Source organism: Simochromis diagramma, unplaced genomic scaffold (assembly GCF_900408965.1).
Source record: "Simochromis diagramma unplaced genomic scaffold, fSimDia1.1 OVJJ01000097.1, whole genome shotgun sequence".
In the NCBI taxonomy this organism is placed as follows: domain Eukaryota; kingdom Metazoa; phylum Chordata; class Actinopteri; order Cichliformes; family Cichlidae; genus Simochromis; species Simochromis diagramma.
The window spans coordinates 257712-283228 of NW_024387319.1; the positions used below are offsets into that span (position 1 = coordinate 257712).

The following is a 25517-nucleotide window of genomic DNA, read 5'->3' on the forward strand; positions in this document are numbered from 1 at the left end:
ATAAGTTGGTGTGCTTTCAGGTATTGAGCCCGGGAAAAAGATTTTCCACACAAGTCACAGGGGTACGCTTTAATTCCTCTGTGGAGGAGTTGGTGTGTTTTCAGGTGTTGAGGCCGGGTAAAAGATTTTCCACACAAATCACAGTTGTAGGGTTTAACTCCACTGTGGATAAGTTGGTGTGCTTTCAGGTATGGAGCCCGGGAAAAAGATTTTCCACACAAGTCACAGCTGTACGCTTTAATTCCACTGTGGAGGAGTTGGTGTGTTTTCAGGTGTTGAGCTCGGGTAAAATTCTTCCCACACTCATCACAGCTGTGTGTTTCTTCTCTCCCTTTCTTCTGTGAGGTTTGTCGGCCTTCTGAGAGCGCTGACTTCTCGCTCCATGTTGGTCCTGCAGTGACAGAGATACAAACAGAGGCAGTGAGTGAAATGCAGTCCTGGAACAAACTGAAACTGCCTCCATTAGTGGAATCAAAGAGGTCAAGAAACACGTTGTAGGTGTGTTACCACCACCTTCTGGTGATAGTTTCACACTACAATGATGTGCTACAATAAGACTTGTCAAAGGGGAAAATCTTTTATGTCATAAAAATATTGTGAGTTCAATTGATGATGTTGTTGTTGTTTCAATGTGTGCTGATAAAATATGATCTTTGTATTTTCTTATAACTTCTGTGGTTTTTGTTTGTGAATGTAGCTTCTGTATGTGTGGAGGAGCCCAGGATGGAAAAGATAAAGCTGCTGTTAACAACCAGCTGTGCACACAGTTTCAATAACAGTGTAGCTGAGATACTTTTCTCACCTCCTGTGTTGAAGTCATTGTTTCCTCTGTAGTGGCTGAGCTGAGTCCAAATGGCTGAAACTGTTCCTCTGCTGCTCCACCAGACTCTTCTCCTCCTGTTACTCAGCTGGGACACAAAAGTATAGATATGTATTTTATCCCTGACAAGAAGAAGCAGAGCAAATAAACATTACTACACTCATCAGTAACAATACCTATGAAGGAGGGGTGGAGCAGAACCAGAATACAGTATTCGGAAAGGCACACAAAAAATAATAATTATTTTTTTACGAATATTTATTTCGAACAAATACTTAAAAAATATTTATATTTGGGAACAAGGGAAAACTTTATATGAAACAGCTGAGTTTCCTTGAGAGACTGCAGAACAGTACTGGATGAGTGAGTGACGTGTGAAAGAGGTGACTGACACAGGCTGCTCCACACAGCGACAGAGACGGCTTGGCTGAGCGAAAAAAAACACTGAACTGCATCACTATTTTTGTTCAATAGATTTTTTTGGACCTTAACTGTGTTCTGGAGGCAGTTTATAGGTTTCGCGAAGATCGGGAGATTATTTCATTACGCTGCACTATTGACATCTGCATTCGGGTGCTCTTATGTTCACTCTGTTTACGTAGCTCTGTTAGCTTGGTAATTTAGACAACAGGCTGTTGACAGAGTAACGATAAAGTTCGGTAAAGAAGGTTAAAACAATGATTGTGTCGAATGTATGCACTTGTGCGAGCTATATGGTACATTTAGGTTACTTAGGTATTTCAACCTATGCTAAGGTTAACCTTAGTTGTTGGTTTAACCATGGTTGAGGCAATGGCTGTTATGTTATTTTCTTTTCAGTGACGTTACATATTCATTGCTGGATTTATGGAAAGAAAAAAATCAACTAATACTGCCTATCCATAGTTGCTATAATGGATACAATTAAAGAATACTTACACTATAACATTAATTACAAGCGTAACACAAAAAATTGATTTTGACAAATACAAATACTTTTCCCCCCTCAATAAATACAAATACTTTTCCCCCCTCAATAAATACAAATACAGATACTGGCTGCTTTGCACATCTCTACTATGAAGCTTCAAGGTGAAATCCCAGGAGCAACTACAAAAAGAAAGTCATCAGCTGCCTACAAGAACTTGAAAGGGAAAAGGCCACTGAGTAGGGCTGGGCGATATGGCCTAAAATTCATAAGGTGATATAATTTGAAGCATGTGCGGTAACGATATATATCGTGATATATTCTTTTCTTCTGTATAACGTATTTTCCACACTAAAAATCCTTTAATTTTCTCAAAAATCGAGAGTGTGCCTTATGTATGAATTCTGGTTGTGCTTACTGACCTCGAACCGATTTCTGCGTGCAGAAATGTGTTAAAAAATGTTTTAGTACAACTTTGGTAAGCCGCACAGCTTGATGGATAATCAGAGCATTATGGCTGCCGTAGTGAAAAGCTTCGCGGAGTAATCTGGGTCCAAAACTCCGTCAACTTCAGGTCCCAAAGTCAAACGAATACTAAGAGTTAAAAACGGTCTAAATTCTTTCATCTTTAATTAAATCATCAGCTTTGCTGCTTTATCGGGTGTAACAATTAAGTTTTACATCGATGCATCCATGAAAACAGAATTTATTAAATTTAACAGAGATAGAAGTTAACAGGAAGTTAGCTCGCTAGTTTACACCTAAACATGACATGTTCTAAGAGATTTTTGAAACTAATTCAAACGTACAGCTCTGCTATCACTTCCAACATAAATGAAGACAGAAAACTAAACAGCAGTGGCCTTTGCAGGGTTACTGAAGTCTGACTACCTGATATATAATGTTGTGCTACGTGATTGCTAGCGACACAGCTATGTTAGCATAACATTAGCACAATGAAGCTGGAGGATGAACGCCAACTTTTTTTCCACTCATTAAAAGTTAACGTGAGGGATTCTGGTGGTCAGGGACAAATGCAATCGTATAGCAGGATGCTGTACACGGGCCAAACTTCAGTCAGGAGAACAACTGAGATCATTCATCCACAATACGAGGTTAGTTATTAATATACTGCAACAACATGGGAACAGAGCAGCTGCGAGAGAATTCAACATTAATGAATCAATGTTACGGAAGTGGAGGAAGCGCAGTTTTTGGCTTTCCCCATATTTCAAAAGGGCTTCATCTCTTTGCTGTGACTGTCGCCATAATTTGCAGATGATAATGGTTTTAGCCGCTGCGATGCTTTCGACCAAAACAGGCGCCGCTTGATGACATCATCAACATGCACTATCGCGATAGAGCGATATAGTCAAAATCTCTATCGTTGGTCAAGTTTATATTGTTTCTATCGTATATCGTTTATATCGCCCACCCCTACCACTGAGCTCCCTGCATACCACCACCTTTACCCAGGGGATGCTACACCCTGTATATATGGACTTCCATAGATCCACAAAGGAGTCTCACTCAGGCTCATTGGTAGCAGCATAAACTCAGCCACGTACAACATTTCCAAGCACCTCATCACCATCCTAGCTCCCCTTGTGGGGAACACACCCCATCACATCAAAAACTCTGCTGACTTCACCAACAAGGTCCACAAACTTACACTTGATCCAGATGAAACCAGAGTGTCCTTTGATGTGGTCTCACTTTTCACTTGTATACCTCCAACCGAGGCAGTGGAGACTGTCAGGAAACAACTACATCAAGACAGCTCTTTACAAACAATATGGGTAAAACGTGCATGCGCAGTGTCTTTGTTTACATACGCACTTGGCGGCGACGCAGAATGAGAAGAGCGAAAGTGGATCATTGAATGAAACAGATGAACCAGAACTGGTTTGTAAAAATGCTGCAACTTCAGTGGTGTGGAACTGGTTTAGCTTTTGTCCGTCAGATACACAACAAAGCACTATTTGTGGTAGAGCATGCTAGCGGGCCGTCGTTATTACCATGTTTTTTAGAAAATATGGCACACTTAAAATCAATCCTTTGATTTTTCTGAAAATCGACAGTGTCCTTTATGTATGAATTCTGGTTGTGTTTACTGATCTCGAAACGATTTTATGTGCACGGCGCTCAAAAATCTGTCAAATGTTTCAGTACGACTTTGCTGAGCTACGAAGCCGCACCGCTTGATGGATTGTCGGAGCATTACGGCTGTCGTAGGCAGGAGTGATACATGCTGTGCTTCAACATAACATTGCAGTATTGTGTGTGTACTAAGGTTGCTACGATTACGTCAACTTTCAAAAGAAAAAAAGAAAGAAAAAAAAAAGCTCAGTTTCCTACAATGGCGGCAGCCAGTTAGTTTTAATATTACTCTTATCATTCTTTCTGGGTCACAAAATAAACGTTTAACATCTTTTTGTCTTACGCTACTCAGGTTAAACATGATATATGAGTCACTTAGATAACTTAGAAATGTTATTGTTTGGCTTTTTTTAGTATTTTATTTGTTCCTGAGTAAATCGGTTTGGCTGAGATTAAAGTTATAGTTTTTACACAGCTGAATAAACGTCAAGCAGACAACTGATTATCAGAAGTGTGAGATGCTCGAGAATATACTCCGATGTAGACGGCCGAGTTTATTAAACTCCACCGAAACAATCTGCAAATGTAATTAAAATGTAATAAAAATGGTAAAATGGTAAATGGCCTGTATTTGTATAGGGCTTTACTAGTCCCTAAGGACCCCAATTGACCACATTCCTATAACGATCCCACACACATTAGGTGGTACTCCATTATAACACAAAATCCCTGTATTTAACACATCACCAAGACCATCTGTGACAGCGTTCATGTTTTACAACAACTAAAAGGGATACAGAAAATACACACTGATATATTACATACTTACGAATTTATAAGTTAAATATACAGTACAATAACCAAGCTGTTATCAACCATCATTAACTATTAAACCTGCATTTTTGTTGAAGCAGTCTTCAGAAATGGGAAATTATTACATTCAGAAATCACATAATTTCCACATTCATGGCGGCATCAGCAGATATTCAAAAATACATAATTAAAATCACCTTGTTACCTGCAAACATTAAACGTGTTCTCAGGTACATTTGTGATCATTTTCAAGTTGTATGGCTTTAACAATGTGACATTTTCTCCCAAAATCACAATACAATCTCATTCCTTTTTGTAGAGGCAGGCATTTTAAAATGTTTACATTTTTATGTCTTTATTTATTTAACTTTTTTACAATCCCAACCAGCACAGTCACTGGGTACTTGGGCTGCACGACTTTGCATAAAATGAGAATCACAATTTTTTGGCTTAGAATTGAGATCACGATTCTCTCACGATTTTCTTTTCCAGTATAAATATTTATTGCACTTATTAACTGCACATTAACTTCGTAACAGTTGAGACTGAACATAAAAACAATAAATGAACATAAAAACAACAAATGTCTCACGTTTTGTTGTTGCCACAAAATGTTGTACTGCTTGAAATTCCGTCTCCACCGTTGCTCGACGCTGCGTGTACAGAGCAGGTAGTGCAACAATAGAAAAATAGTTGCGGGACGGCACTGTGTAGCGTTTGTCTAGGGTGTTGATCATTTTCCTAAATCCCTCGTTTTGCACAGTGTTGATGGAGCCATATCTTTGGTCAGGTGACAAGTGATAGCCTCCCTAATTTCTTTGTGCCTGCGGGAGTTCGACGGGTATAGGGAAGCGCTGTATAAGGTTCCCGTTATTGATGTTTGGGTGGTTGACCGGGACGGATTTTCTCCTGTCACTTTCTCGTCATCCCTGACGTGCTCTCCGTTGTTTTTTCCCCTGCTAATTTTAGCATCACACGGCACAGCTTCTGTATCACGTGGTATAGGGCTCCGCCCTTGTCATTTGTTGAGCAGGAAGAGTGAGCGCTTGTTTTCATGCAGAGTACGTCCCGGATCAAAATGCGGTACAATCGCTGTCGTCTTTTCTTTTTTTTTTTAATCGTTGTCATTTGGAAATGAGATCGCACATACGTATGAATCGAGATCGCGATTTTCTAACGATTAATCATGCAGCCCTACTGGGTACTTTTGTGATTGTTTTCCTTCTCTATAAGGGACAGGTTCAAAGGTTAAAGGTCTCTCTTACTTTCAGTGCTGCCACGTGTGGATTTAAGTCCGCACTGCACTGTGTGTGTCTGTTTCCTGATTCAGTAAAACACGTGCAGCTCTCCCAAAATGTGGGCGCATCACAGTTTTTTGGCCTCGTCTTATCTATTTATCTTATCGGTATACAAGGCTCGCAACAATACAAATGGAAAATGTAATGTTAGTGTCATGTTGTTCAACAATTTCTACAAGAAAGCGGCTGGACTTCTTTAAGTTTGGTAAAACACGTTTCACCGCTCATACAAACCATTATGACGGAATTATAGAAAACACTGCATCAAAAACACAAAAAAAGTTGTTTCAGACATGTTGATCTCAGCAAAGGAGAATCACACCAAAACTTTCTTTGTGAGTACGGGCAGCTGCACCTAAAGGCACAATGAATAGCGAGCACACATCGAACCGTACATAACGCTGTAGGGGCGTAAGGTCTTTTAATCGTGGATGTAGTCAACGCGGTAAATACAAATGAGGCTGTAGAGGTTTGGTGCAGGCAGAAAAACAGCTGCAGGGACAATGAAAAGACTTTTCTGCTCCAACTTCTCCCAGCATGCTGAGCTAATGATTAGTTGGTGTTTTTCTCCAAACACTCTCTCACTCTTCTCTCAACGTGTTCACAATAAACTGTGAACAGACACCGAGGAGAGCAGCAGAAGACCTCATTCAGGAGCTAAACTCAACATGAACTGAACTCACAGTAAAGTTAGCTCGGTGCTTACCTTTAGATGAGCCCACAAACCGAGAGAAACTCCGCGATGAAGCTGCAACTCTTTCCAAACACAGGAAACAGATCAGAGAGCAGAGACCCACGTGGTTCACGCTGATCTCAGCTACGATCCAGGAGACAAGGGTGGGCAGATCGATGCAGATATCGATCAGGACGTTGGTAGTGGTTTATGATCGATACTTTAGTTTGTTTCTCTCCTCTAAGTTCACTACTTTACTCCCGTTTCATGAAAAAGCAGCTCTCTCTGCTCGACTCCTCTCTTGCACACTTGCTTTGCTCCGCCCCATTTTCTGCTCTGCTGTGATTCGTTGCTGTGCGGTCACGTGACTCAGAAGCTACATTTGGGGGGTGTCCAAATTCATGAGCCGCGTCCTCTTTTTTTTTTTTTTTTTTTAAATAAACTTTATTAAGAAACAGTATACAGAACATGTATACAACCAGAACAAAATTAATATATGCCAGAGGGTGTGATACAAAGAATTACAAACATTCAAATAATTTGTAATTACTACAAATAGTAATAGTTTTCATAGCCTTTTTGTTAAGTGATCCACTTATCAATTTTATGTAACATAAAACATCATTATAGTAATGTTTAAAATTAGGTTTTTTGTTACTGTATTTGCATTTGTGAAAATAAAATTGAGCTAAGATAACTAACAAGTTTATTATAAAGTAAGCATCTTCTTTTTTTTGCCTTCGAAAGAAACAAAATACAAGATTTTCCCATTTCACAGTAAAGTCTTTATAGAGATGTCCAGCAATGAATCTACTGAAGTCTTTCCAAAATGTTCTAGCGTATGAACAGATCCAGAAAAGGTGTTGCACAGTCTCAGGATGGCTTCCACAAAATCCACAGTTCACATTTATGTCCCTTTTGAACTTTGTCACGTAATGATTAGCAGGATAAAATTTATGCAGTATTTTAAATGAGACTTCCTTCACTTTATTCGTTACCAGATACTTGTTAGGAATTGTCCATACTCTTTTCCAGTTAATGTCACTGACAAAGAAATTCCAATAAGAGACCACATGTGGAATAGTTAGAGATTCTGTCTGGAACAAAGCACGGATATTCTTATTACTTTTACTACGGTTTGTTAGACAGATTCTTCCTATGTGTGAATCTAAAGGGTTGGGGAGAGAAACAGATGATATGCAAGGTTGAATACCTTTAAAAAGCATTATAATACCCGTAGGTATTGCATCAAATAATATGGCATATTCTTTGGGTGTGGCTGGAAATTTATAGGTGTTTAAGAATTCTGAATAGGACATAAGCTGCCCATTAGGATTAAACAGCTGATTCACTAAAACAATCCGTTTCTCAACCCACCTAGAAAAAAAAAGATTTATTTTTATACACTATGTTCCTATTATTCCAAATTGAATACGTATGGGGTGTAAAGTTGTGTTTATATATAAGGGACCAAGCTAATAGAACTTGTTTGTGAAACATCAAAAGGTTTTCTGGAAGCTTATCTATATTATAATCACAACCTAAGATAACTTAGACCACCAAACTTCCAAATGGATACCGGATTTTTAAGAAAATGTTTAGCCCAATTAATCTTAAATGTATTGTTTAGAGTAGTAAAATCCAAAACATTGAGACCACCGTGTTCATAGTCATTCATCAATACACTTTTTCTGATGTAATGTGTCCTGTTTTTCCAGAGCAAGTTGAAGAGCATTCGGTCGATATCCTTACAAGTTTTGCCTGTCCACATGCAGAGAAATTGCTGCATAAGTCAGTCGACACAGACCTTCTGCTTTTGAGAGCAATACCCTTCCTCTTAAACTCAAATCTCTCTGCAACCATTGATTTAATTTGGTTTGAGATTTTTTAATAATTGGGGGAAAATTTAGTAAAATTCTGTCTTTTGGATCTTTGCAGATAATCAGACCTAAATATGTTGCTTCATTTTTAACTGTTATATTACAAATACTCTGAACATTACACTCTTTGACAGGCAATAATTGACATTTATTTAAGTTTAGGACCAATCCAGACCCTTTTGAGAAATCCTCTATTACGTGTAAAGCAATTGGCACTTGGCTGGCATTTTTAAGAAAAATTGTGGTATCAGGCTATGACAGCGTTGATGGAGTTTTTAAATTGTGTTGATTGGCCACGTAAAACCAGAGTTATGTTAAAAATATATGAAATATTTGGTTTTCTTCCTGAATACTATCATTGTTTATATTTACTGTGGGAAGAAACGGTAAAAAACTGTGTTTCATAAGGAAAATGCCATAAAGCACTTTCCACCTGTGAGCGAAGACAAAACCAAAAAACCCCACCCTTTCCTAATGGTCAAAAAATGTACCATGTCGACCAATCAAAAGATTCCAGATAGCAAGACGACATTGAATCGATGTTGATTTTTCATCCAATCCGTCGTTATGGTCAGGGTTGAAATGTCACTGTTGTAACAACATTGAAATACTGTGGTAAACCCATGGTCTTACTATAGGGACGTTGAAATGATGTTGATTTACCGTTGTTTTTTTTGTCATTGATATTTGATCTATTTGTAGTCGACCAGGTGACAACAACAATGTGTAGAAAACGTCTATTTATAGTTGACCATCATTCCACGCCGGACACCATCAAAAAGCCATCGATTTCTAGTAGTGCATTAAATTGCATTGCAACTGAGCGGGTATAAAGTACCGGAGAAAGTGGATTTATTGTTCTTTTGTTATCAATGACTTTGGTCTAGTTCACCAGCTTTGAAAAATCGTGTCGACCTGCAATTTATGTATAGTTGACCGGGAAATTAAAGCTGCTACCACTTGGACTATTCCGCAGCACCCCTCTCACAGTGGTACATCCCTCCAGGTAACCATTGTCTTGTACAGTAGAGCGGGACATTAGATTTACTCTCAGCGGAATTGACCGGAGAAGGCATCAGTTCATGCACTGCACTGGCCTGCACCACGATTAGTATAAGGTAAGAATGAATGAATTTTCTTCTATTTGTTATTTCCACAGTTGCATTTGAATAACAGTAAAAAACTCGTTAATGTACAGTTTCTGACAAAATGTGGGAGCCCGAAATTGTGTCCACTTTTCATCTTACAACTCAGCTGGAGTTTCATACTTTTCTGTTATATTCTGTTACAAAGCTAGCCTAACGCTTCGAGGGTTCCTTTGTTAGCCTTGCCGTCGTCTCGGCCACCATTGACCCAGACTGTCGCTCTGTCTTTGCCTTTTTGAATAGTGCTAAAAAAAATGTAAATCTGTGATATATGATTGGTAAATGTAAAGGTAACTGTATAAATGTGTTCAATGACTTTGTTACTTTTGATGATTGGAGAGCACCCGCTTCAATTCGCACACGAAAACTTTAGACTCAGTTCGAATGCTCACGCGGCATGTCCACGTGACTTTACGTTGCACGCTCACCTTTACGTTGCACGCTCACCTTTACGTTGCACGTTCACCTTTACGTTGCACGTGTACATGACTTTCCGTTTGTGCCTTGAATAATGAATAAGGCTACGTCCACACGTACCAGGGTATTTTTGAAAACGCAGATTTTTCTATGCGTTTACACCTTTCGTCCACACGTAAACCTCGTTTTCGTTCGCTGAAAACGGAGATTTTAAAAACCGCCTGTTAGGGTGGATATTTTCGAAAACTCAAGTTTTTGCATTTACGTGTGGATGAGGAAAACTGAGAAAACGCAGCGTCAAAGGTGTGCGCCTATTTTGACGTCACACTGTGCACGTTTTTCTTTCGGTGCAATGAATTTCTACAATTTTATGAAAGAACCACTTTATGAAGTGGTTCTGAGTGAGCTGGAGCTGTTTTGCAAAGAAGGATGGGCAAGGATTTCAGTCTCTAGATGTGCAAAGCTGGTAGAGACAGACCCTAAAAGACTGGCAGCTGGAATTGCAGCAAAAGCTGGTTCTACAAAGTATTGACTCAGGGGGCTGAATAATTACACACAGCCCACTTTGCAGTTATTTATTTGTAAAAAATGTTTGGAATCATGTAGGATTTCTGTTCCACTTCTCACGTGTGCACCACTTTGTGTTGGTCTTTCACGTGGAATTCCAATAAAATTGATTCATGTTTGTGGCTGTAATGTGACAAAATGTGGAAAAGTTCAAGGGGGCCGAATAATTTTGCAAGCCACTGTAAGCGGGAGATTTTCCCAACGAAGAACCACTTACTGCTTAAAAGATAGAGAGTTAAAGTAGACTGTATACCCTCAGGTTAACTTTAAACGTATTGTTGAAGTCAGAGGCAGCATAAAAGTGACCCCCCCTTAGACTGATTTCTAGTTCTAGTGTCTTTATATTCCAGTGAGTTCTGCTTTTAGTTAGCAAACATAAACTAATGTAAGTCTATTAACGGCAACTGACTAACCAACCCGGTGAGTCGAGTCCCCTCGAGCAGTGCTCACTGACCAAGCCTAACACCAAACTGATGAAAACATGGTAGCATTTAGTCTGCATTTATAAATAAGGCAGCATTTATTTAAAACCTGCAACAATCTCTCCCAAAGTGATTGCAGTCACTTCAAGTCAGAGCGCAACTGTTTGCAGAAAGTTGGCCTCTTATAAGATGAGCTCCCTTATTCATTGTATTCCCAGAGTAATTCCCAGAGTATTTTATTTTCTTTAATAAATATCGATGTTTGGTGTCACTGTATTGAGACAACATCACAACGCAAAATATCAAGATGCTGTGCTGTATCGATCCCCCCCCCACCTCTACCGTATTACGATTGAAAACACCAGTCAGCCAGAAGATCAAAACAATAGTTAAGTTCAAGTATTTATACAATATCAGTTAACTGTAAGGTAAAACAATATCTATAACAACAACTACTACTAAATACGGTGTCCCAATGGGAAAACCATTTAAACGTGACAGCGATAACATTTTGGAGAATCAAAATCCGTAAAAAATAAATAAATAAAAAAATAAAATTAAAAAAGTAAAAGACTTGCAGCTTCCCAAATGTAACATTCAGGATTATTGATGCAAGTCCAGAAATCAGAGCCACAAAGTAGACAAAAGGAAAACATATTATTAATACAGAAGTTGTTTTCTATGCAAGATCACTGCAAAAAGCCATACCTAATGTCCACCCTACTGTTACTCATTTTACATTAAGATTTAAAAATTAGTTGGTATTGGTATGGCGAGTGGCCTTCAATAATAGTAATAAATCACATAGCAATAGTACATTCATATAGTTGTAATAGGCATGAAAATATATTAAGTAATCCAAAGTATTCAGAATACGTAACTCTACCGGCATCCAGCATCTATCTACATGTAAAAAGAATTTGGTGTTTTCTGAGGGTCCAAAAAGAAATAATAGAATTTGAATTAATTTAAATTAAAAAAAATTTAGTTTAATGCGACTAATAGGCATTTCGAGCTCAGTCATGGGAAAAAAAACAACAAAAAAACAACAACAACATTTCGAATGTTATTTCTTCCTGAATTGAAGTCCAAACATCAGAGCTACCTCATGAGATCCAAGTGTGACATCAGCTGACACTCTTTACAGGAGATTCCATCTGAACTCTGTGGAGCCTGATCTGGTTTGTAAGTCTGACCCTGAAACCAGAAGAGGATCTTTCTGTCTCTTCAGATTCACTGTGATCCAGTGCAGTCCGTCCTGCAGGATCGCGCTGATGTTTGCACAGAGCAGATAATGAAGTGAATGTTTTTGCACATTGGTAACAGTGAAACAGTTTATTTACAGTGAGGGATCGTTTATGTTCGGATTATAAACTGAGATTCTTAAAGCTCTTGTCACACTGTTATTAAATTCACTTCAATATGTCGAAGTTCATGGCAATCACGAGTCCCTGAATATGAGAAACGTCTGTCACAGTGTCTACAGTTGTATGGTTTCTCTCCTGTGTGGACTCATTATGCAGGTAACCTGCAGTGGTGAAGGATGACCCACACTGGTCACACACGTGCTTTTTAACCCCACTGTGAATGACTTCATGTCGTTTTAATTCACTTGGTTTGGAGAAACCTCTCCCACATTCTTTGCAGTAGTTCATTTTGTCTCCAGTGTGTCTACGCTGATGTATTTTCAGGCTTTCTGGTAATTGAAAGTTTTTCCACAAAGGTCACAGTGAAACTCTTTCCCACCACCACAGTGACGACAGGGTTGAGAATTGAATCCATCTGTGTCGCTCTGCTTCTAAACAAAGACACAAACACAGTAAGTCAGGGAATTCCTTCAACATTTTAATCCTGAACATCGCCTGAAACAAAGAGCATCTCCCAATTTAATGTATTTGATGTAGAGGAACAGCAACAAGCACTGGTACTGTATACGTTTTCTACAGTACCAGTTTTTCCTTCCCACTGTCACCAAAGTGCTTGCTCATAGGGGGTCATATGATTGTTGGGATTTTCTCTGTATCTATTATTGTAGAATCTACTGTACAATATAAAACACCTTGAGGCGACTGTTGTTGTGATTTGGCGTTATATAAATAAAATTGAATTGAATCTTGAAAATTGATGACTATGTCATAAATTGCAGGGACAAGGTTAAAAACTTGGGCGTGTGGTTCGACATGGCACTCTCCTTCGAGTCTCATGTAAAAGAGACAACAAAGACCGCCTTTTGTCATTTGAGGAACATAGCTAAAATCAGACAAGTTTTATCAAACTACACTGCAGAGGTTCTTCTCCACGCATTTGTGTCTTCGCGTATCGATTATGGTAACGCTCTCCTTTCTGGGCTACCAAAGAAAGGTTTTAGAGGTTTACAGATGGTGCAAAATGCAGCTGCTCACATTTGAACTAAAACTGGAACATTTGAGCACAATACCCCTGCATTGAAATCACTTCATTGGCTACCTTGTGAGGTTCGACAGATTTTAAGGTCCTGCTGCTCACCTACAAGGCTTTAAATGGTTTGGCACCTTCATACCTCTCTAATCTTTTGAACCCTTATGTTCCATCCCATGCTCTCCGATCCCAGGATTCTGGTCATTCAAAAGTTCCTAGAGCCAGAAAAATAACTATTGGGGGAGCGTGCTTTTTCTTTTCCTGCCCCGTTTTTGTGGAACAACCTCCCTCAAGATATTAGTGGAGCCTCTGTGAAGGTTTTTAAAGCTAAGTTGAAGACCCACTAGTTCACCCTATCCTACACATCTTAATTATTGTTTTTAACTTTTATTGCTATGCATCACTTTTATTTATTTCTTTATTTTTAAATAGCTGTACAGAACTTTGTCTGAAAGCGCTTCATAAATAAAGTTCTTCTTCTTATGTTTTTGTTTCTTTGTTTTCTGTTTACTTTTTTATTTTGATTAGAGAAAAGGTGAGCCTTAGTCTTATTAACCTATAACAACTGTGATACTTCTACTAATAACACTCAGCTTACTGGACGAAAATAACACATTTTTCCAATCAGTTCATCCAATATAACTCCATAAGTTTACTGATCTGACTTGTTCCAAACACTCAGTCTAAAATAAGAAGATAATAATATAAATACATACCTCACAGTAACTGCACTTGTAGAGTTACTTTCTGGTGTGGATCTTTTGGTGTCCTCTCAGGGAATTTGGAGATTTGAAAGTCTTATCACACAGGTCACATTTATAAGGTCTCTCCTCATTGTGGGTAAACATGTGTTGTTTTAACTCTCCAGCTGTTGTAAAGAGTTTTCCACACTGATCACAGAAATAAACATTATGTCCAGTGTGACTGCGTAAGTGTATATTTCGTGACTCTATACGGCGGAATGTTTTTCCACAAAAATCACAGGGGTACGCTTTGCTTCCAGAGTGGGTAACTTGATGACGCTTTAAGTTTTTACTTTGAGCAAAAGATTTTCCACACAAATCACAGTTGTACGCTTTAATTCCACTGTGGATGAGTTGGTGTCTTTTTAAGGTTCCAGCCAGGGCAAAAGATTTTCCACACAAGTCACAGCTGTACGCTTTAATTCCACTGTGGATGAGTTGGTGTGTTTTCAGGTGTTGAGCCTGGATAAAAGATTTTCCACACAAGTCACAGCTGTACGCTTTAATTCCACTGTGGATGAGTTGGTGTGTTTTCAGGTGTTGAGCTCGGGTAAAACCCTTCCCACAATCATCACAGGTGTGTTTCTTCTCTCCCTTTCTTCTGTGAGGTTTGTCGGCCTCCTGAGAGCGCTCACTTCTCGCTCCATGTTGGTCCTGCAGTGACAGAGATACAAACAGAGGCAGTGAGTGAAATGCAGTCGTGGAACAAACTGAAACTGCCTCCATTAGTGGAATCAAAGAGGTCAAGAAACACGTTGTAGGTGTGTTACCACCACCTTCTGGTGATAGTTTCCCACTACAATGATGTGCTACAATAAGACTTGTCAAAAGGGAAAATCTTTTATGTCATAAAAATATTGTGAGTTCAACTGATGATGATGTTGTTTCAATGTGTGCTGATAAAATATGATCTTTGTATTTTATTGTAACTTCTGTGGTTTTTGTTTGTGAATGTAGCTTCTGTATGTGTGGAGGAGCCCAGGATGGAAAAGATAAAGCTGCTGTTAACAACCAGCTGTGCACACAGTTTCAATAACAGTGTAGCTGAGATACTTTTCTCACCTCCTGTGTTGAAGTCATTGTTTCCTCTGTAGTGGCTGAGCTGAGTCCAAATGGCTGAAACTGTTCCTCTGCTGCTCCACCAGACTCTTCTCCTCCTGTTACTCAGCTGGGACACAAAAGTATAGATATGTATTTTATCCCTGGCAAGAAGAAGCAGAGCAAATAAACATTACTACACTCCTCAGTAACAATACCTATGAAGGAGGGGTGGAGCCGAACCAGAATACAGTATTCGGAAAGGCACACAAAAAAAAAAAAAAAAAAAAAAAATTATTATTTTTTTACGAATATTTATTTCGAACAAATACTTAAAAAATATTTATATTTGGGAACAAGGGAAAACTTTATATGAAACAGCTGAGTTTCCTTGAGAGACTGCAGAACAGTACTGGATGAGTGAGTGACGTGTGAAAGAGGTGACTGACACAGGCTGCTCCACACAGCGACAGAGACGGCTCGGCTGAGCGAAAAAAAACACTGAACTGCATCACTATTTTTGTTCAATAGATTTTTTGGACCTTAACTGTGTTCTGGAGGCAGTTTATAGGCTTCGCGAAGATCGGGAGATTATTTCATTACGCTGCACTATTGACATCTGCATTTGGGTGCTCTTATGTTCACTCTGTTTACGTAGCTCTGTTAGCTTGGTAATTTAGACAACAGGGCCCTGTTTCAGGAAGCCGGTTTAGTGGAAAAACTGAGTAAGTATACCCTGAGTTAACGAAAACTCTGGGTTTTCGGTTTCACAAAGCGAGTTCAGATGAAGCCTCAGTGAGTCACCATGACGACACACTCCGTGAAGCTAACCTGCCCCCTAGCAGGTTTACTACAACTAACCCTGACTGTCTCCGCCCCTTTGTCGGAAACCTGACAGTAGGAAGTGTCGGACATGGCGTGCCCCTGCCTTGAAGAGCCAGTAGATCGTGAAGCCCGAATTCACTGCAGAGCTCTCCGCCGGGAGAGAGTGATTAGAGCGCGTTCGGACATTTTATCATTTCCTGATGATTTTCTGTGTGAACGTTACCGTTTCTCAGCACAATCTATAATTTATTTGAATAACATCCTCAGGCCATATATTACGCATGTGACACATCGCGGACATGCTCTCAGTTCATTACATATTATTTGTATTGCACTTCGGTTTTTTGCAAACGGGAGCTTTCTGTATAATATTGGTGACGCTGAGCACGTTTCCAAGGCTACCGTCTGTCGGGCAGTCAGGAATGTTACAGTTGCACTGAAACGTCTCCTGTACTCGTTTGTGGTGTTCCCCGGTCATAGACCCACAAGATTTATCAAAGAGGGATTCCACAAAATTGCAGGTATCAAGGTGACCAAAACGTAATGTATGATGTGGTGATACTTGGACTACTACTTAAATTTTACATTTATTTTCAGGGTTCCCAGGCGTGATTGGCTGTACAGATGGCACTCACATTCCAATCATTGCTCCTTCAGTAAATGAAGGAGTCTATGTGAACAGGAAGTCTTTCCACAGCATTAATGTACAGGTACATAGTTCCCTGTAGCATTTCAAACTAACATATTATTTCATTATAGTAATGGATGCTAATTTGTGTTCTCTGCACTGTGAAGATCATATATGATGCTGCCAACATTATCACAAATGTGGAAGCCAAGCGGCCAGGCTCTGTCCATGACTCACAAATATTCCGTGAATGTACACTGAGCACAAAATTTGGACATGGTGAGTTGAGAATACTTTAAAATATATAAAGACCAATTGCTTCAGGGACATTTGAACTGAAGTGTATCCTTCTGTCTTAGGAGAGTTCACTGGCTACTTGCTTGGTGATAGGGGGTATCCATGTTTACCCTATTTGCTTACCCCTTACCCTGACCCTGAACCGGGCCCACAGCAGCGATATAATCTGGCTAATTGCAGGACAAGAGCCAGAATTGAAATGACTATCGGAATGCTTAAGGCCCGGTTCCAGTGCCTGCAAAGACTCAGGGTCACCCCAGAAAGGGCATGTGACATTATTGTGGCCATGTGTGATTCTTCACAACATTGCCACAATTAGAGGAGAACACTGTCCTTCTGAACCAAACATCAGCAGTGATCCAAACCATGAACATCCTGACCCTCCCACGGACATACAAGATGGAAGTGCAGTCAGAGACACCATATGTCACAATCATTTCTTTTGACCCATCACCTCAACATGTTGAAAGAAGAATAAACAGATTTTGTGTTCAACTGGCTTTATTGGTCGCCTGTGTTTCCTGTACACAAAGTATTAAAAGATGTAAACCTCATAAAGTGTCTCTGTTGCTTCCTCCTCTGTAACAGCTGTCAATGTTTCTTCATTATTTTCCTGTAGTAAAGAAATAAACAACATTGCTGTTCTACTGTAAACTCATGTAATCTGTGGAGTATTACTCACAACTGCATGTTGGTCTGGCTCAACAGGAGGCTGCACCAGATGCAGTACACCACCACCATCAACTGATAGTATATGAGGTTTATACAGGTCACTTATAACTTACAAGGGACCAAATGGCAATTAACAAACATACCAATCACCTAACACTTCATTGTCATATTGCTCTCAAAGACAACCAAGACTGAGGGAAGGCAAAATCAGTAGGAAAATAACTTCACTACAAAATAATCCATTATGGTAAAGAGTTTATCAAATGAATGAGTAGCACTGCAAAGGTGACTGTGAAGACAGGATGTATGCACATCATGTCTTATTTTGAATTTACCCCCTATGTAGGCACTTGTGTCTTGCAGGGTTATTGACTCAGAGGATGTCCCCGCAGAGATGCCTTCGGCCACAGGGCGCCCACTGTTTTGGCTGAGGGCCAACTGCTCAGCCTCTGTGAGTGGTGGTGGTGGAGGACCCCCACCTGTTTTTCGGGCCTCCGCTTTTTTTCTGTTGGCTATAACGGGTCACATTTGAGCATACAGAGTAAGCAAATATGTACTTGTAATGTGCTCAGATAATTTCAATAAGTGGTTACAGAAAGAAAATTAATGTAGCCTCTAACTGCAATTGATTTACATGGGACAAACAGACCAAGCACTATGGCCCATAATACAATTACACCTTACCTGTTTGGACTATATTTTTATATTTCATTTTTACTTGCTGCCAGAAACGTTTGGGGCATGTTGGGTTGCACCTGCGCTCACATCACGTCACAAAATAAAATGTATAAAATAAAAAATAAAATATAATAAATAACGTGTTAAATGGGTGGAAATCCCTAGATCAATGTTTAAATTAACACTCACACATTGACTCTGTCGGCTATGTTTTGCCATGCATGCTCCCTTTCTTTTGCAGCTGAGGCTGTGTTACTTTTTTTCTGCAAAATTTGCATGTTATCGGCATATGCTACCATCAGAATTTCGGCGTCAAGCGCTGTAAAATACATTGACCGCGCCTTCTTTCCCTCCGTCTCCATGGTGACTCGCTTAATCTGTGCTCCACTGACCAGGGCTTTATGTATCCTCGTGCACGAGCTTAACTTGGGGTTAAAGCAACTCCGCGTTGATTGAACTACTTGTTATCAGCCTTTCTGAAACCGAATATTCCGAGTTGGACAGTTCGGGGTTACTCAACCCTGAGTATCGTTTTTCACTCTGAGTTTTCTAAACTGGCTTCCTGAAACAGGGCCCAGGCTGTTGACAGAGTAACGATCAAGTTCGGTAAAGAAGGTTAAAACAATGATTGTGTCGAATGTATGCACTTGTGCGAGCTATATGGTACATTTAGGTTACTTAGGTATTTCAACCTATGCTAAGGTTAACCTTAGTTGTTGGTTTAACCATGGTTGAGGCAATGGCTGTTATGTTATTTTCTTTTCAGTGACGTTACATGTTCATTGCTGGATTTATGGAAAGAAAAAAATCAACTAATACTGCCTATCCATAGTTGCTATAATGGATACAATTAAAGAATACTTACACTATAACATTAATTACAAGCGTAACACAAAAAATTGATTTTTATGCCCAGCTTGAATTTTACTCAAATACAAATACAAATACTTTTCCCCCCTCAATAAATACAAATACAGATACTGGCTGCTTTGCACATCTCTACTATGAAGCTTCAAGGTGAAATCCCAGGAGCAACTACAAAAAGAAAGTCATCAGCTGCCTACAAGAACTTGAAAGGGAAAAAGCCACTGAGTAGGGCTGGGCGATATGGCCTAAAATTCATAAGGTGATATAATTTGAAGCATGTGCGGTAACAATATATATCGTGATATATTCTTTTCTTCTGTATAACGTATTTTCCACACTAAAAATCCTTTAATTTTCTCAAAAATCGAGAGTGTGCCTTATGTATGAATTCTGGTTGTGCTTACTGACCTCGAACCGATTTCTGCGTGCAGAAATCTGTTAAAAAAATGTTTTAGTACAACTTTGGTAAGCCGCACAGCTTGATGGATAATCAGAGCATTATGGCTGCCGTAGTGAAAAGCTTCGCGGAGTAATCTGGGTCCAAAACTCCGTCAACTTCAGGTCCCAAAGTCAAACGAATACTAAGAGTTAAAAACGGTCTAAATTCTTTCATCTTTAATTAAATCATCAGCGTTGCTGCTTTATCGGGTGTAACAATTAAGTTTTACATCGATGCATCCATGAAAACAGAATTTATTAAATTTAACAGAGATAGAAGTTAACAGGAAGTTAGCTCGCTAGTTTACACCTAAACATGACATGTTCTAAGAGATTTTTGAAACTAATTCAAACGTACAGCTCTGCTATCACTTCCAACATAAATGAAGACAGAAAACTAAACAGCAGTGGCCTTTGAGGGGTTACTGAAGTCTGACTACCTGATATATAATGTTGTGCTACGTGATTGCTAGCGACACAGCTATGTTAGCATAACATTAGCACAATGAAGCTGGAGGATGAACGCCAACTTTTTTTCCACTCATTAAAAGTTAACGTGAGGGATTCTGGTGGTCAGGGACAAATGCAATCGCATAGCAGGATGCTGTACACGGGCCAAACTTCAGTCAGGAGAACAACTGAGATCATTCATCCACAATACGAGGTTAGTTATTAATATACTGCAACAACATGGGAACAGAGCAGCTGCGAGAGAATTCAACATTAATGAATCAATGTTACGGAAGTGGAGGAAGCGCAGTTTTTGGCTTTCCCCAAATTTCAAAAGGGCTTTGCTGTCATCTCTTTGCTGTGACTGTCGCTTGGCATAATTTGCAGATGATAATGGTTTTAGCCGCTGCGATGCTTTCGACCACAACAGGCGCAGCTTGATGACATCATCAACATGCACTATCGCGACAGAGCGATATAGTCAAAATCTCTATCGTTGGTCAAATTTATATTGTTTCTATCGTATATCGTTTATATCGCCCACCCCTACCACTGAGCTCCCTGCATACCACCACCTGTACCCAGGGGATGCTACACCCTGTATATATTTCAAAATAAAAAATAAAAAAAAAGCTCAGTTTCCTACAATGGCGGCAGCCAGTTAGTTTTAATATTACTCTTATTATTCTTTCTGGGTCACAAAATAAACGTTTAACATCTTTTTTGTCTTTCACTACTCAGGTTAAACATGATATATGAGTCACTTGGATAACTTAGAAATGTTATTGTTTGGCTTTTTTTAGTATTTTATTTGTTCCTGAGTAAATTGGTTTGGCTGAGATTAAAGTTATAGTTTTTACACAGCTGAATAAACGTCAAGCAGACAACTGATTATCAGAAGTGTGAGATGCTCGAGAATATACTCCGATGTAGACGGCTGAGTTTATTAAACTCCACCGAAACAATCTGCAAATGTAATTAAAATGTAATAAAAATGGTAAAATGGTAAAATGGTAAATGGCCTGTATTTGTATAGTGCTTTACTAGTCCCTAAGGACCCCAATTGACCACATTCCTATAACGATCCCACACACATTAGGTGGTACTCCATTATAACACAAAATTCCTGTATTTAACACATCACCAAGACCATCTGTGACAGCGTTCATGTTTTACAACAACTAAAAGGGATACAGAAAATACACACTGATATATTACATACTTACGAATTTATAAGTTAAATATACAGTACAATAACCAAGCTGTTATCAACCATCATTAACTATTAAACCTGCATTTTTGTTGAAGCAGTCTTCAGAAATGGGAAATTATTACATTCAGAAATCACATAATTTCCACATTCATGGCTGCATCAGCAGATATTTAAAAATACATAATTAAAATCACCTTGTTACCTGCAAACATTAAACGTGTTCTCAGGTACATTTGTGATCATTTTCAAGTTGTATGGCTTTAACAATGTGACATTTTCTCCCAAAATCACAATACCATCTCATTCCTTTTTGTAGAGGCAGGCATTTTAAAATGTTTACATTTTTATGTCTTTATTTATTTAACTTTTTTACAATCCCAACCAGCACAGTCACTGGGTACTTGGGCTGCACGATTTTGCATAAAATGAGAATCACAATTTTTTGGCTTAGAATTGAGATCACGATTCTCTCACGATTTTCTTTTCCAGTATAAATATTTATTGCACTTATTAACTGCACATCAACTTCGTAACAGTTGAGACTGAACATAAAAACAACAAATAAACATAAAAACAACATGTCTCACGTTTTGTTGTTGCCGCAAAATGTTGTACTGCTTGAAATTCCGTCTCCACCGTTGCTCGACGCTGCGTGTATAGAGCAGGTAGTGCAACAATAGAAAAATAGTTGCGGGACGGCACTGTGTAGCGTTTGTCTAGGGTGTTGATCATTTTCCTAAATCCCTCGTTTTGCACAGTGTTGATGGGAGCCATATCTTTGGTCAGGTGATAAGTGATAGCCTCCGTAATGTCTTTGTGCCTGCGGGAGTTCGACGGGTATAGGGAAGCGCTGTATAAGGTTCCCGTTATTGATGTTTGGGTGGTTGACCGGGACGGATTTTCTCCTGTCACTTTCTCGTCATCCCTGACGTGCTCTCCGTTGTTTTTTCCTGCTAATTTTAGCATCACACGGCACAGCTTCTGTATCACGCTCCGCCATGGTCATTTGTTGAGCAGGAAGAGTGAGCGCTTGTTTTCATGCAGATTACGTCCCGGATCAAAATGCGGTACAATCGCTGTCGTCTTTTTTTTTTTTTTTTAATTGTTGTCATTTGGAAATGAGATCGCGATTTTCTAACGATTAATCGTGCAGCCCTACTGGGTACTTTTGTGATTGTTTTCCTTCTCTATAAGGGACAGGTTCAAAGGTTAAAGGTCTCTCTTACTTTCAGTGCTGCCACATGTGGATTTAAGTCCGCACTGCACTGTGTGTGTGTCTGTCTCCTGATTCAGTAAAACACGTGCAGCTCTCCCAAAATGTGGGCGCATCACAGTTTTTTGGCCTCGTCTTATCTATTTATCTTATCGGTATACAAGGCTCGCAACAATACAAATGGAAAATGTAATGTTAGTGTCATGTTGTTCAACAATTTCTACAAGAAAGCGGCTGGACTTCTTTAAGTTTGGTAAAACACGTTTCACTGCTCATACAAACCATTATGACGGAATTATAGAAAACACTGCATCAAAAACACAAAAAAGTTGTTTCAGACATGTTGATCTCAGCAAAGGAGAATCACACCAAAACTTTCTTTGTGAGTACGGGCAGCTGCACCTAAAGGCACAATGAATAGCGAGCACACATTGAACCGTACATAACGCTGTAGGGGCGTAAGGTCTTTTAATCGTGGATGTAGTCAACGCGGTAAATACAAATGAGGCTGTAGAGGTTTGGTGCAGGCAGAAAAACAGCTGCAGGGACAATGAAAAGACTTTTCTGCTCCAACTTCTCCCAGCATGCTGAGCTAATGATTAGTTGGTGTTTTTCTCCAAACACTCTCTCACTCTTCTCTCAACGTGTTCACAATAAACTGTGAACAGACACCGAGGAGAGCAGCAGAAGACCTCATTCAGGAGCTAAACTCAACATGAACTGAACTCACAGTAAAGTTAGCTCGGTGCTTACCTTTAGATGAGCCCACAAACCGAGAGAAACTCCGCGATGAAGCTGCAACTCTTTCCAAACACAGGAAACAGATCAGGGAGCAGAGACCCACGTGGTTCACGCTGATCTCAGCTACGATCCAGGAGACAAGGGTGGGCAGATCGATGCAGATATCGATCAGGACGTTGGTAGTGGTTTACGATCGATACTTTAGTTTGTTTCTCTCCTCTAAGTTCACTACTTTACTCCCGTTTCATGAAAAAGCAGCTCTCTCTGCTCGACTCCTCTCTTGCACACATGCTTTGCTCCGCCCCATTTTCTGCTCTGAAGTGATTCGTTGCTGTGCGGTCACGTGACTCAGAAGCTACATTTGGGGGGTGTCCAAATTCATGAGCCGCGTCCTCTTTTTTTTTTTTTTTTTTTTTAAATAAACTTTATTAAGAAACAGTATACTGAACATGTATACAACCAGAACAAAATTAATATATGCCAGAGGGTGTGATACAAAGAATTACAAACATTCAAATAATTTGTAATTACTACAAATAGTAATAGTTTCCATAGCCTTTTTGTTGAGTGATCCACTAATCAATTTTATGTAACATAAAACATCATTAAAGTAATGTTTAAAATTTGGTTTTTTGTTACTGTATTTGCATTTGTGAAAATAAAATTTAGCTAAGATAACTAACAAGTTTATTATAAAGTAAGCATCTTCTTTTTTTGCCTTCGAAAGAAACAAAATACAAGATTTTCCCATTTCACAGTAAAGTCTTTATAGAGATGTCCAGCAATGAATCTACTGAAGTCTTTCCAAAATGTTCTAGCGTATGAACAGATCCAGAAAAGGTGTTGCACAGTCTCAGGATGGCTTCCACAAAATCCACAGTTCACATTTATGTCTCTTTTGAACTTTGTCACGTAATGATTAGCAGGATAAAATTTATGCAGTATTTTAAATGAGACTTCCTTCACTTTATTCGTTACCAGATACTTGTTAGGAATTGTCCATACTCTTTTCCAGTTAATGTCACTGACAAAGAAATTCCAATAAGAGACCACATGTGGAATAGTTAGAGATTCTGTCTGGAACAAAGCACGGATATTCTTGTTACTTTTACTACGGTTTGTCAGACAGATTCTTCCTATGTGTGAATCTAAAGGGTTGGGGAGAGAAACAGATGATATGCAAGGTTGAATACCTTTAAAAAGCATTATAATACCCGTAGGTATTGCATCAAATAATATGGCATATTCTTTGGGTGTGGCTGGAAATTTATAGGTGTTTAAGAATTCTGAATAGGACATAAGCTACCCATTAGGATTAAACAGCTGATTCACTAAAACAATCCGTTTCTCAACCCACCTAGAAAAAAATAATGATTTATTTTTATACACTATGTTCCTATTATTCCAAATTGAATACGTATGGGGTGTAAAGTTGTGTTTATGTATAAGGGACCAAGCTAATAGAACTTGTTTGTGAAACATCAAAAGGTTTTCTGGAAGCTTATCTATATTATAATCACAACCTAAGATAACTTAGACCACCAAACTTCCAAATGGATACCGGATTTTTAAGAAAATGTTTAGCCCAATTAATCTTAAATGTATTGTTTAGAGTAGTAAAATCCAAAACATTGAGACCACCGTGTTCATAGTCATTCATCAATACACTTTTTCTGATGTAATGTAATGTGTCCTGTTTTTCCAGAGCAAGTTGAAGAGCATTCGGTCGATATCCTTACAAGTTTTGCCGTCCACATGCAGAGAAATTGCTGCATAAGTCAGTCGACACGGACCTTCTGCTTTTGAGAGCAATACCCTTCCTCTTAAACTTAAATCTCTCTGCAACCATTGATTTAATTTGGTTTGAGATTTTTTAATAATTGGGGGACAATTTAGTAAAATTCTGTCTTTTGGATCTTTGCAGATAATCAGACCTAAATATGTTGCTTCATTTTTAACTGTTATATTACAAATACTCTGAACATTACACTCTTTGACAGGCAATAATTGACATTTATTTAAGTTTAGGACCAATCCAGACCCTTTTGAGAAATCCTCTATTACGTGTAAAGCAATTGGCACTTGGCTGGCATTTTTAAGAAAAATTGTGGTGTCAGGCTATGACAGCGTTGATGGAGTTTTTAAATTGTGTTGATCGGCCACGTAAAACCAGAGTTATGTTAAAAATATATGAAATATTTGGTTTTCTTCCTGAATACTATCATTGTTTATATTTACTGCGGGAAGAAACAGTAAAAACTGTGTTTCATAAGGA

The 25517-nt window shown here is 39.0% G+C and overlaps 1 protein-coding gene across 3 annotated transcripts in view; it reads right to left on the minus strand.

The window, feature by feature from the left end:
• The window catches only part of LOC120717279 (zinc finger protein 708-like), a 274392-nt gene that overhangs the window by 185092 nt on the left and 63783 nt on the right, over positions 1-25517 (minus strand). The window contains exon 3 of one of the 3 annotated variants that reach the window (XM_040005221.1): positions 11122-12840. The exons of 1 other annotated variant lie outside the window; for it this stretch is intronic. In XM_040005221.1, coding sequence (XP_039861155.1) covers positions 12730-12840 — 111 coding nt within the window. In that variant the 3' untranslated portion in view covers positions 11122-12729. Of the gene's footprint in view, positions 1-11121; positions 12841-14619; positions 14837-25517 lie in introns of those variants that run through there. One more of the 3 variants, XR_005692144.1, reaches the window with a different exon arrangement.